Below are 12,293 nucleotides of genomic sequence, written 5' to 3'. Positions count from 1 at the left end.
TAAGAATAAGCAAATAAAATACTTATTTTTAAAGGGTCGACCAACTTGGTTCCATAAAGTAAAACCATAAAATCATAAAACATAATAGGACTCCATCAAGAGGATGAATATATTCACATCTCCCGCTGGACCCATCCACTCTGTTACTCGCTGTCATAGTGTGAAACTACTTTCAGAAACATGCTGCTCTTCAACAAAAGCACAGAACCCGATGCTTTATATTAATTTATTTTTTATTACTAATACCACTGAAAGTTGTATGAACAACTTTATGATATAAAGGCACAGGGAATCAGGCATTTCAGATAAATAGAAACAAACCGTACAAAATATGACAATTTCATACACATACAAACCCCCCCCCCCAATATTGATCTAAAGCATCTCCCAAAATGTGCCATTATTAATGGACAACAGAAAAATAAACTGCTTTTGTACAATAAACATTTTTTTCTAACAGACTCAGATTAAGAAACATTTTATTGCTTTCCAAGTACTCATAGTTTACGTTTGTAACTAACTGAATTTGTACAAAATGCATCTGTGAAGCACATTCAGAAGGAAAGGACCCAGAAGGCATATGATTTTTTTTCCATTTTCTTTTATCAATTAACCTGCAATCTGTTTGCAATTTTAACAAAAACAGAGTTTAATAACCTCTACCAAACGAAAATCAAACTAGAAATTACACTTTGTTACAGTTTGTCATCTTTACTAGGACTGACATCCTGAGGAAGCGGTAAAATAAAATTTTTCTTAGCGATGAATTCAGCAAGTTAATCATAAATGTCCACACCAAACTTGATTTGGTAGAAGGCCTCCCACAATAAAGTCAACATTGGTGCCATTTTACATACACTGAACAAGATTCCAAAACAAACGTCTGCTAGGTTTACCCTTGGAGTAAAGAAAAACGGCAACTGGATAAATTCAGCAAAATCTGAAATATTACCTTACTTGATGACCATACATCACACACCATGTATAACTTTTAAAACAGTGTTATGAATCATATGCCATAAACAAGGAGTCTATGCACAGTATTGACAGAAGGCCTTTACTCAGTTTAAACAGGTTTTCTAACTAAAGATCAATGTAATCACAACTTCACAGCAACAATTTAGTTTAAAACCAGCCTGTGGGACTGTGTTGCATGTAACCATGTTCTTTGGTATATGCTCAGCTACTACATACAGCTTATGTTGCAATTTAGCAACTGGTTCTAAGGTTCAGTCTTTTTTATAATCAGTCTACAAAAATTCCAGGTTTACTTCTAAAATATTTCAATACAAAAGACTGATTATCTCTGCTTGCACAACTCTCCACTACAAAAAAGGATTCCCTAGTCACTAGGGCACCAGTAATGGCAAAGATCGATCCAGTTAGGTTTAATATGAAATGGAAACTAATTATGTGTGCAGAAAGCAAAATCTAAGTTTTGTTATCAGATGCATCTCAGATGGATACAGCATGTGCATAGCTTGTGCTGTTCTTATACATGCATGGGAAATACACGTAGTAAATTTACAATTCATCACCAATTTTAAGAACAATCCAAAAACATGGGAATCTTGTCCCTTAGACATACAGGACGGACTACTTCAGTCACGTGTAAGTCTGTTATAACTTGTGCTTGAAAAAGAAGTTTTGAAACTGACAACTTTTATGACATGATTAATTAAGTCTAACCTACAGGAAGTGAAGAGGAGTTTTAAAAAATGTTTTAGACATTGTCAACACTACTCTGACCTTCCTTAATAAATTCCTCAGCCTTGCACACCTGGGCTCTAATGCAGTGTTCTGTTCAGTGCCCTTTCACCAACACATGTACCAACAATTAAGATGTCAGTTTTTATCTTCATTGGTTTTCTTCTGAATTTTTCCAGAAGAGTCGGCAATAGCCAGGCTAAAACTAGAGGTAAACCATAACTGCTGTCTGCCAACTTGGACAGCAAGTCTCATACTGCTGCAAATCAAATGAGTTTCACAGAAACTGACAGCAACTTCTTAATATTTCTAAATGTATTGGTCATGAATTCCTCCAGTTACGCAACATTTGTTTACAGGCTTACATATTAACCAGATGGAATAGCACACTACCTCACACTATTATTTAATTGTGAAAGATACTCTCGCAATTCTTTTGCGGCCTGGAATCGGCCATATTTTGTCTTTGGGTTAGCACACTCTTCCAGCAAGGCTTCAAGTTTACCATCTTTAGCAATTTCTTCTGGGGGATCATGAAGAAGTCCACCGCTTGTGCCTCGCCAGCTAGCATGCCGAGACAGAAGGTTCTGACAGATGGCATAGTAATTATGGTCAGCACTGGCACGGGTGCATAAAATCTCCTTTGAAAAAGACAAGCAGGCTTCCTTATCACAGTCATCAAATTTACTTTCATACCACACATCCCAATTTTCAGGTTTATCTGAAAAATAAGAGAGTAAATATTTATTACTACTTTGCAATCTATGTGATCAAGAGACATAAACTGCACAAATGAGTTTTAGCAATTAGGAAGATAACTTGTTGAAAAAGTGCACATTCTAGTTAACTCGCATTCTGCCACACAATCTACTTTTTTAGTGCATGTATGTCTAAATCCATGGCAACAAAACTCCTTTGTAGTGCATGGTTACATGCCAAAAATGCGAAACAGGCAAGCATGCTATGCAATTTTCTGAAATCAGAAATGTGCTTAACAAGCAAACTGTTAAGCACCCCCGAAGGTAGTTAAGATCAGGTCTCACTAGGGATTAACAGTGGACAGTTCCAGATGAACATCAGCAGAAGGTAAAACAACTTTGAAAGCTGTAGGATACTTTGCTCTGGCACAATTGTGAACAAAGTATGGAAGAATGAAGTATAGAACAGCTTTTAAAGAGGTGCATTTTTTTTGTCCGTTACCTCTTTGGCAATGCTAAGTATTTTACAGGCCTTCAAAAGTTTTGAAAGCCAATAAAATATCTTATATTCCTACACCTTTTTCTGTAATTGGAGCACAAAGCTTCATGGCAGTCAGCATAGAGGATTAGGTCTTTGAGCTGTTAATGAGCTGCTTCTTATAGCCAACAGTACAAAGTTTGATTCCTTCCAAAGTCTTTTGCCCACTGTGCAACTCTGAACAAGTCACTTTACCAGATGGGGCTTGAATGTTACCCCTGAAAAGGGACTTTACTGCCCAATGGGCTTTTATCCAGTTAAACTTTATAAAGTTACACGTATTACAAAGAATTAGTGTTGCAGCAATGTCTCAAACAATTAAGATGGTTATGACTGGAGACCCTAAATCCTCTACATATTAATGACATCACGTTTCTTACCCTAAATCCTCTACATATTAATGACATCACGTTTCTTACCCACAAGGTCAGAAGTCTGCAAAAGAGAATAAAGCAACTTTTCAGAGATCAGAACTCTGAGAAAGTATATAGAAGATATTAAGTTGAAGGTTTTTTTTTCCTTAAAGTATCCCTGACGTACTACCAGATTATGCCTGTATTTATTCTCCTTCCTGAAGATTACACAATGCTGCTACTGCAGTGCCACATCAGAACATAAATACAAATGTTACACCACTATGTTCTCCCTCACTGTTCAGTCATGCAAAGAAAACAATCTAGTACAGTACAGCTTCAGTAAATGCATTCAAGCCTAAAAAAATAATTTCTCAAGAAATGCAGAGCACTTTCTTTAATGCTCTTAATCATTAAATGTGAAGCAGTTTTGTAAGTAAAAGACAATTCCAACAAAATGATAGTTTCCCATTGCAAATGTTTTCCTTTTCTTTACTCTAAAACCAAGAGCACTACATATAAAACAAATTAATCTGCTTCATGCCATTATCTGATTCTTCAGACACAATACATATTTTGGCTTTCTGTGAAAACTAGTGATTCCTTTCAGGTATTGTACAGATACCACTATTTATGTCTTACATTACAGTCATGTTAAATGGGAAATTCATCTGGGCAGGAGACATTTTTCAGTGCAGACCTAAAAATCAAGAAAAATAAAATACAACTCTTTGGCTGAGTCAAGATAAAGGGGGACATTTTCATCCAAGATTTTACAGATTTAAGAAAACTTATATTACCAATTCTTTTATAAAATAAACTAGAAACAAGGCCGAGAGAAAGTCAAGAAATTGCCAAGTCAGTCTTCCATAAAAATGTGGTGACCTGGATCTACATTTCTGAGCTTGTATAAAAGCAACAGTTACTTTAACAATAATGCTACAAAATTACTTTGAAATGCTGTTTAGAATACTGCTCTTATCAAAAATCAAACAGAATATTTGATAAATAAACTGGCTTTTTTTGTCAAAACAGGTCAGAAAAAAGAAGTAAATAGCAGGACTCAAACTAAGTCAGTGAAGAAATGGGTCCACAGGGAAAAAAAGTTTATGGAGATGTAACAGGACCCTGTGGGTACAACCATCAATGGCTTTAAATGGAAATTTTCATCAGTGTACCCAGCCCCCATTAGGCCACTTTATGACATGACAGATTTTCAAAATATTAACCATTTAAAGTGATTTGTCAGCATGTTATCATGGCATTTGTTTTCTTAAGTACCATAATGTAGCCTACTGTCTTCTCAATACTAATATTTTTGGACCATATTTTAATTAAAAGCTTCATTTTTTTTTTTTTTTTTTTATAAAACCGGTCTCAATTAAATTTTGTGTACAATTTAGTGATTTTACCTTGGAATAGCATATGGGTGTGTCCACAGACCGTCTTTGCACAAATAAGGTGGTGCACGAATGCAGCTTACACTTTCCCTAAGCGAATGGTACCGAGCTTACAGTTCACTGCTTACCTCCAGTACTGAGCTCTGGTGGACTTCTCTAGAAGCAAGAATTTTTGAGGAGTGTGCTCCCATAAATCCTAACTGGATGGGCTCTATCAATGGAGCCAGTTTGCTGCCTACTAGGTTACATAAGCATTAAGATAAAATCTGATTAGGTTTGTCTACAATGCCTGACTGTGGGATGGTAAAGATCTTGACCACATTGTGTTGTCAGATACGTCCTCATCCAAGGCCTCAGTGACATTTTCAAATACATTTACTAGGTTTAGTACGCAGGGTCTTCCCTTCACAAAACCAACTTGTTTGGGTCAGACTGTAGAATAGCAGTATAATTGTTTATGAGGTTCAAATGATGTGTTTTACTTCTTACAGATAAGGTCGGTAAGGTTTTCAGGCCTAGAATTTCCAGGATCAGTATGGAGCACATGTCCACAGAGGAGCAACCGCAGCTATTCTCCAGTCTAACATACGATTTCACTATACAGACGAAGTTGAATAGACTTAACAGTGGCTTGATAAAATAGTACTTCATACAGGCAACTAAGCACCTTTGTAGATTATCAGGCCTCGCAGGATGTTTTTAACAGCTCCGAGAGTGTTTTATGTACAGACATGATGTCTTGAGGATGGAGGTGGATAGATGGAAGAAAACTGATATAAAATGTTTATCTGCTTCTATGCTGACCACATCTTCAAAGACTGCCTATGTGGTTTTATCAGATCAGAGCAATACTGAGTATTGTTTCTAAAGCTAACAATCTGAGAAAGAACATATGAATACTAGTAATACTAGTCGCAATGTTAAGTTTACACCCGACCTGGGTAGTTTTGATTTTGTTTATGTTCTTTCATTAACTTTTTAAATTCAAATGTGAAGTATGGGGTTTTCAGATTGTTCCCAAGGATAAGGTGATTTTTTTCTTTAGTCACACAGTTTATGCCAAAGGTCCAACACAATGGCTTATTTTTGAACTTGGCATTGTATGTGTCAGATTTGGACCGATGCATTTATGCAGGCATTCAGGTGAGACCAGAAACTATGTAAAATGACAACAGCTACTGGATTCTCAAAGGTAAGTGTGTGTTTGGGGGGGGGGGGGCAGCTCTTACCACTTTAGGACATCTAATTGCAATACATCTGCCTTAAAGAAATCCATGAATATGGCAGGTTTTCTGGGTATCCTGCATTAGGCTTTTATGGTGAGGAGCACTGAGTGGTGGTCAGATGTGTCCTCAGATGGGATACAGTTAGGCTTAGAGCAAACTAGACCTACATTTGGGGTGACCAAATCAAAAAGCCCCTTGTAGGGGAACACAAACTGGTAACCTGTTTGGGAGAGTTTACACTGGTGAAATCTAGGAAGCATGCATATTTGCAGTCATGTAATATCCAAGATAATAGAATGGGCAATAGAAATCTCCAATGGTGAGGGACACCAGCTCGTTTAGATATGGCTCACAGGTTAAGGGTGTCATTGGAAAGTGTTCTCTAGTTGCCCAGAATATGGTACAAGCTCCTCGATAGGTACTAGAATGTGGAGTTCAAGGTCATTAACTTGTCACCTAAATCTGAATGTGGAGGAATACAGACACTACCACCAGTAAAGTACAGTTTTGTACCTACCATAAATGTAGATGTTAGAGTGTTCACACTGCTGCACTCATCACACTTGGGTTATCCTGCCGTCAAGCGGTCCCGCAGTCGGCCAGAGTTCCAAAGTTTTGGTCTGGCGTCGGTTGCTGTCGCCTCCTCCCTGACGTCAGAGTGCCAGGGGTAAATAATATGCATCAGATGCCATTTTCTTCAGTTTTTCTTGCCCCAGATGTCAGGTGCCCCCAAGTGGGTAGGCAATACATATTGCTAATCAGAAATAAACATATGAAATAAAAACAATACCTTCAGTTACCAGCAAATACACCCCAAAGGTTGTACAGGACAGAAGGATATAGATAAGTCCAGTAAGTTCAGAGGGGATGGAGGGAAGGGTAACCTGGACTGCAGCAGTGTGAAGACTCGAACATCTACATTTATGTTAGGTACAAAACTGTACTATGTTCATCATGTTACACTGCTACAGTCATCACAGTTGGGTTGAATCCCAAAGCTAAGTTTGGGTGGCTGGTCTATAAAGAATTTGGATTGGCTAAGAGGCCCTGCAGAACTGGCAAAACCTGCTCTGGATTTAGAGTAAAGAGGCAGGTGGTAATGCTTGGTGAAGGTGTGCACTGAACTCCAAGTTGCAGCCTCCAAAATTTCCTTGGTAGGTACTCCTCTGAGAAAAGCTGTTGAAGTGGCTGTTGCCCTGGTGGAATGAGGCCTAATGTTATTTGGGACTGATTTTCCATGCTGTGTGTAGCAGTGTCCTATCCATTTGTATATGGTCTGCTTTGAGATAGCCTTGCCTTGTGATCCTGCAGCATATGCTACAAACAGTCGATCAGTTTCCCTGAAAGCTTTTGGTTTGTCCAAGTAGAAGCGTAGCTGCCTGTGTATGTCCAAAGAATGCAGAAGTTTCTCCCCTTTATTTTGGGGGTTTGGATAAAAAGTAGGCACATGGATGGTTAGCCACACTAGATACCACCTTTGGCATGAAGTTACGGTTTGTCCTTAAAGATACCCTGTCCTGATGAAAAATTATAAAAGGTTCCACTGCCATTAATGCCTGTAGCTCTGAGACTCTCTGCGCTGAAGTTACTGCCAGGAGCAGAGCTGTTTTCCATGACAAAAACTTTAGATCGGCTAACTCAAAAGGTGGTAGGGTCAGTTTTTCCAAAATGAAATTGAGGTCCCAAGTTGGTGTTTGTGCTTTCTGGGGCAGTCTTATCTTTTTAGCCCCTCTGAGGTACTGCTTTAGCAAGGGATGAGAGAACAAAGGAGGGTCCGTGTTGTAATGTGCAGAAATGGCAGAGGCGTGAATCTTAATTGATGAAAAGGATAGGCCTCTGTCCAGCATCTCAGTTAAGTATTGTAAAATCTGAGGAATGTTTGGAACAAGAGGGTCAAGGCTGTGGGCTTGGTTCCAGGTGAAGAATCTCTTCCATTTTTCTGAGTAAGCTTTCCTGGTGCTAGGCCTCCAAAATGACATCCATAACAGCTTTAGAGATGTTGCCTGTTTGGCTAAAGTATCTGCCCTGCAGCCATGTTTAGAGTTTTGAGCTGACCGTGCAGGATCTGATTGTTTTGTTGAGTCAGGAGGTGTGGAATTTGGGGCAAAATCCATGGTGGGCCCCGAGCCAAGTTCCTTAAGATAGGGTACCAGTGCTGGCCTGGCCAGTCTGGAGCAATCAGGATCATCTGTGGTTTTTCTGGTCTGACTTTTAGGAGTACCTTTGAAAGGAGAGGCAGTGGTGGGAAGGCATAGACTTTTAGGTTTTTTCTAGCTGAACAGAAGAACATCCACTTTCCAAGCTTGTTTGTGAAGTCCTTGTGCAGAATTTTTGTAGTTTGCAATTCAGAGGGGAGGCAAAAAGATCTATGCCTGGGCATCCCCATTTTTGTGTTATGCTGAAGATTTGTGGATCTAATTTCCATTCATGAGGGTCCATGATATTTCTGCTTGGATCGTCTGCCAGAGTATTTTTCTTTCCTGGCAGGAATTGTGCTTGCAGGTGAACTTGGTACATTAGCGCTGTGTTCCACAAGGTCATGGCTTGCCTGCATAGGGGATAAGAATGAGTGCCCCCTTGTTTGTTTATGTTCCACATTACTGTGGTGTTGTCTGTCTTCAGTAATAGTTGTCCTGGATGTACAAGGTCCTGGAAAGCTGTTAGGGCATTTTGAACAGCCAACATCTCTTTTTGATTGATGTGAAGATGCATCTGGTCTGTGGTCCATTTGCCCTGAATGCATTTTCCTGACGTGTGCTCCCCAGGCGTAATCCGAAGCATCTGTTAGAGTCTGCCTGGCTGTGGGTTGGGTAAAAGGCTGACCCTTGTTTAGGTGACATGCCTGTGCCCACCATCGAAACTCCTGTTGTAGGCAGGGAATTATTGGAATTACTGCTTCTAGACTGAGAAGTCCAAACACTTTTTAGGTACCATTGTAATTTCCTCATATGCAGTCTGGCATATGGTATTAGTAGTATGCACGATGCCATGAATCCCAGGGCCTGCAGAATTTTTCTTGCAGGGAGATGGGACATTTTTGCCATAGTTGAAAATATTGAGTTAGTTGCACTTGTCTGGCGTGAGGTAAGCCATCTGGGCTGTTGTATTTAAGCTGGCACCCAGGAATCTAATCTGTTGTGAGGGCACTAGTTTTGACTTCCTTTCGTTTACTGCGTACCCTAGAGAAATTAGCAACTTTTTCACAAACGCCAGATGCTGTAGAAGAATGTCCTTTGTCTCTACTTGAATGAGGCAGTCGTCCAGGTATGGATATATTTGAATTCCTTTTTGTCTGCAAAATGCAATTACTGGTGCCAGGCACTTAGTGAAGACCCTGGGCACAGTAGATAAGCCAAAGGGCAGTGCAGAGAATTGGTAGTGCCATTGTACCAGCTTTGAATCGGAGGTATCTTCTGCAATTTTGTCTGATAGGGACATGCAGGTATGCCTCTGAGATCCAGAGTAACAAGTCAAACCTTCTTGCCCAGCATGGGTAGAAGCTGCTGTAATGTCAACATTTTGAATTTCGGAATATCCAGGTTAGTATTCAGAATTGAAAGGTCCAGTATAGGCCTCCAGGACAACTCTTTTTTTTTTTTTTCAAAACAGGTTTATTGTTTTAACACATAAGAGAAATATCATAATTTTATACAAGTAATTAAAAATAGGTATTATTATAAATATTCAACAAAATTAAAGTATTTACAAAGACATCCACTACAATCAGATCAATTAATTAAACTAAAATACCATGCTATTGAAATTAAAATTTTTTTAACAAATTTTGTAAATTATCCCATACAATAAAATAAGATGTTTTTCTATTTGTTCTAGTCCTAATTGTGTTTATTTCCATATGGCACACTATATTCATAACATTTTTAAATTCATTGAACGAAGGAGGTGTATCTGAAATCTAATTTCTAGTTATTATTTTCCTAGCCACTGCTAGAATAGACCATAACAAGGGAAGCTTAACCTTTTTAACACTTTGAGGTACAGGTGTGTTGAATAATATAAGAGATTTAGAAATAATGAAATTATCTGTAAAAGAGCCTGCAAAAATTCATTAATTGACTTCCAGTATTCTTTCAATTTTATACAGTCATAAAACATATGAGCCCAGTCAGCATTAATTTCTACATTACATCTCTTACATAGATTATCTTTATTATTTATTTTATTCATCATCAAAGGTGTATAAAAGATCTATGTAAAAATTTCCATGTATAAAGTCTCCAGACAATGGAAGACGTAGTTCTATAAGCAGATTCCAATATATATTGTTTATCTTGTTGATTTGGTGGGTCCCCATTAATAGAAGTGAAATAATTCCAGTATGAATCTACACTGTAAAAAGTTTCTTGTCTGATAACTTTATGTATGTATGAAAGTTTACCTTTATCAGAAACTTTATGTTGTAAATTTAATATCAAGTAATCAATCAGTGTTGGAATAGATTCTTTAACAGTTATAGACATTAAATCTATTTTATTAATGAGATGTTGTCTAAAGGTCTGAACCTCTAACCAGCAAGTTTCTCTTAGATCAAATTCTTGTTTTAAGAAATCTAGATTTTTAACTTTATTATCAGATATCAACTGATACCAGTACTTTAGATCATTATCTATAGCTAAATGAGTTCCTTCAGTAGTAGATGACAAAAGCATACCCTGAGTATACATTATAGGAAATACAATAAAATTCCATTCCCTATACTTAGGGTGCATGAATATAAAGTTACGATAACTAATAATAATATTTAATGGGTAACAAACCATATGTTTAGGTGTAATAGGTGAAGTACAAAATTCCTTTAGTAACCATAACATGGAGTTATTTACAATCATATTTTTATGTGTTAAGGAGATTTTCATGAAGTGTATACTAATTAGCTCCCAATAATCTTTCCATTTTGTGACATATGACTGATCTATTAATAAAGTAATAACTTTTACAATAGAAGAGATAGTATATAAATTAGTATGTTTCTTTAATGCAATCCTAGGTCTATTAGGTGCCCATAAGAAATTTAACATTAGTGTGTTCAGTTTCTTGATAATTATTTTTGTAGGTGGAAGTATTATTGATTGTATTAAGTATAAAATCTTGGGGAATATTATCATTTTAATAATTGTAAGTCTCTCCTCTATAGTAAAAAACAAATTATTCCAGGTATTAAAAAGATTTTGTATATTAAGAAAACAGGTATTATAATTATTATATATAACAGATTTAATATCTTTAGATAGTATTATACCTAAATAAGTTATCTGACCTGAATTGGGTACATATTTAGTAAAATCACTAATGAGAATATTTTTTCGTGTATATATAGGTAGTATTTTAGTTTTTTCTTCATTGAATATTAAACCAGAAATACTTTTAAAATTCATCATGTTATCAAATAGAGACTGTATAGAAGAATTAGATCCTGCTGATGTAATTAGAACATCATCTGCAAAAAGTTGAATTTTGGATGTTGTATTTTCATCTATTTCAAAACCCTCTATGTCAGTACTGTTTCTGATCAAATTAGCCCAAGGCTCCATTACTAAAGTGAATAATAGTGGAGAAAGTGGACATCCTTGTTTTGTACCTTTAAGAATGGGTATTTTTTTGTGAAACATATGTTCCTACCTTAATATAAGCCAATGTTCCTTTGTATAAATGTTCAATTAGATTTACAAATGCATCCGAGAAGTTCGTGCACTTCATTAAGGTAAACAGATAGTCCCAACTTACTGAATCAAATGCTGAACTTGTATCAAGACTAATAAGTGTTAAATCTTTCTTATTCCTATTTGCAAAATCTATTAATGTTAAAGTTCTTCTTATATTATCAAAAGTATTTCTATTTACAATGAAGCCTGTCTGATCTATATCTATAATGCCGGAATGATTGTCTTCAATCTATCAGCAAAGATATTCATAAACATTTTATAATCAACATTAAGTAATGAGATGGGCCGATATGAAGAACATCTAGTTGGATCTTTATTAGGTTTTAAAATTGGCGAAATAAATGTATATTGCCAAGATGGGGGGGTTATTAACTCAGTTTGGGCCAAAATAAAAACCTTATGTATTAATGAATATGTATTTTTAGAAAGGATTTTATATATCTCTGGTATAATACCATCATTACCCGGTGCTTTGTTTGCTTTAAGCTTATTTATTTGTGTAATAACTTCTGTATATGAAATACTCTTGTCCAATAGTTTAATCAGTTGTTTAAGCTTTTTATTCATATTTTTGGTTATAAACTCCTTTATTTTATCTTTAGGTTCCATGTTAATATTATTATGGTTAATTTTGTGAAAGTGATTTCTTAATTCATCTAGTATTTCTGGTATACTAGAAACATTCTT

The 12,293-nt window shown here is 36.5% G+C and overlaps 1 protein-coding gene across 1 annotated transcript in view; it reads right to left on the bottom strand.

Annotated features, from left to right (window-relative positions):
- Window positions 1-215: 215 nt before the first annotated feature.
- Window positions 216-12,293, bottom strand: part of DIPK2A (divergent protein kinase domain 2A) — a 170,661-nt gene continuing 158,583 nt past the window's right edge. Inside the window, exon 2 of the mRNA XM_044070109.1 lies at window positions 216-2,428. Within this exon, the coding sequence (XP_043926044.1) occupies window positions 2,097-2,428 (332 nt within the window). The 3' untranslated portion in view covers window positions 216-2,096. The remainder of the gene's footprint in view (window positions 2,429-12,293) is intronic.

This window comes from Protopterus annectens, chromosome 4.part1 (assembly GCF_019279795.1).
Source record: "Protopterus annectens isolate FY-2018-M chromosome 4.part1, PAN1.0, whole genome shotgun sequence".
Lineage (NCBI taxonomy): Eukaryota > Metazoa > Chordata > Ceratodontiformes > Protopteridae > Protopterus > Protopterus annectens.
This window is presented reverse-complemented; position numbering and strand designations above follow the sequence as displayed.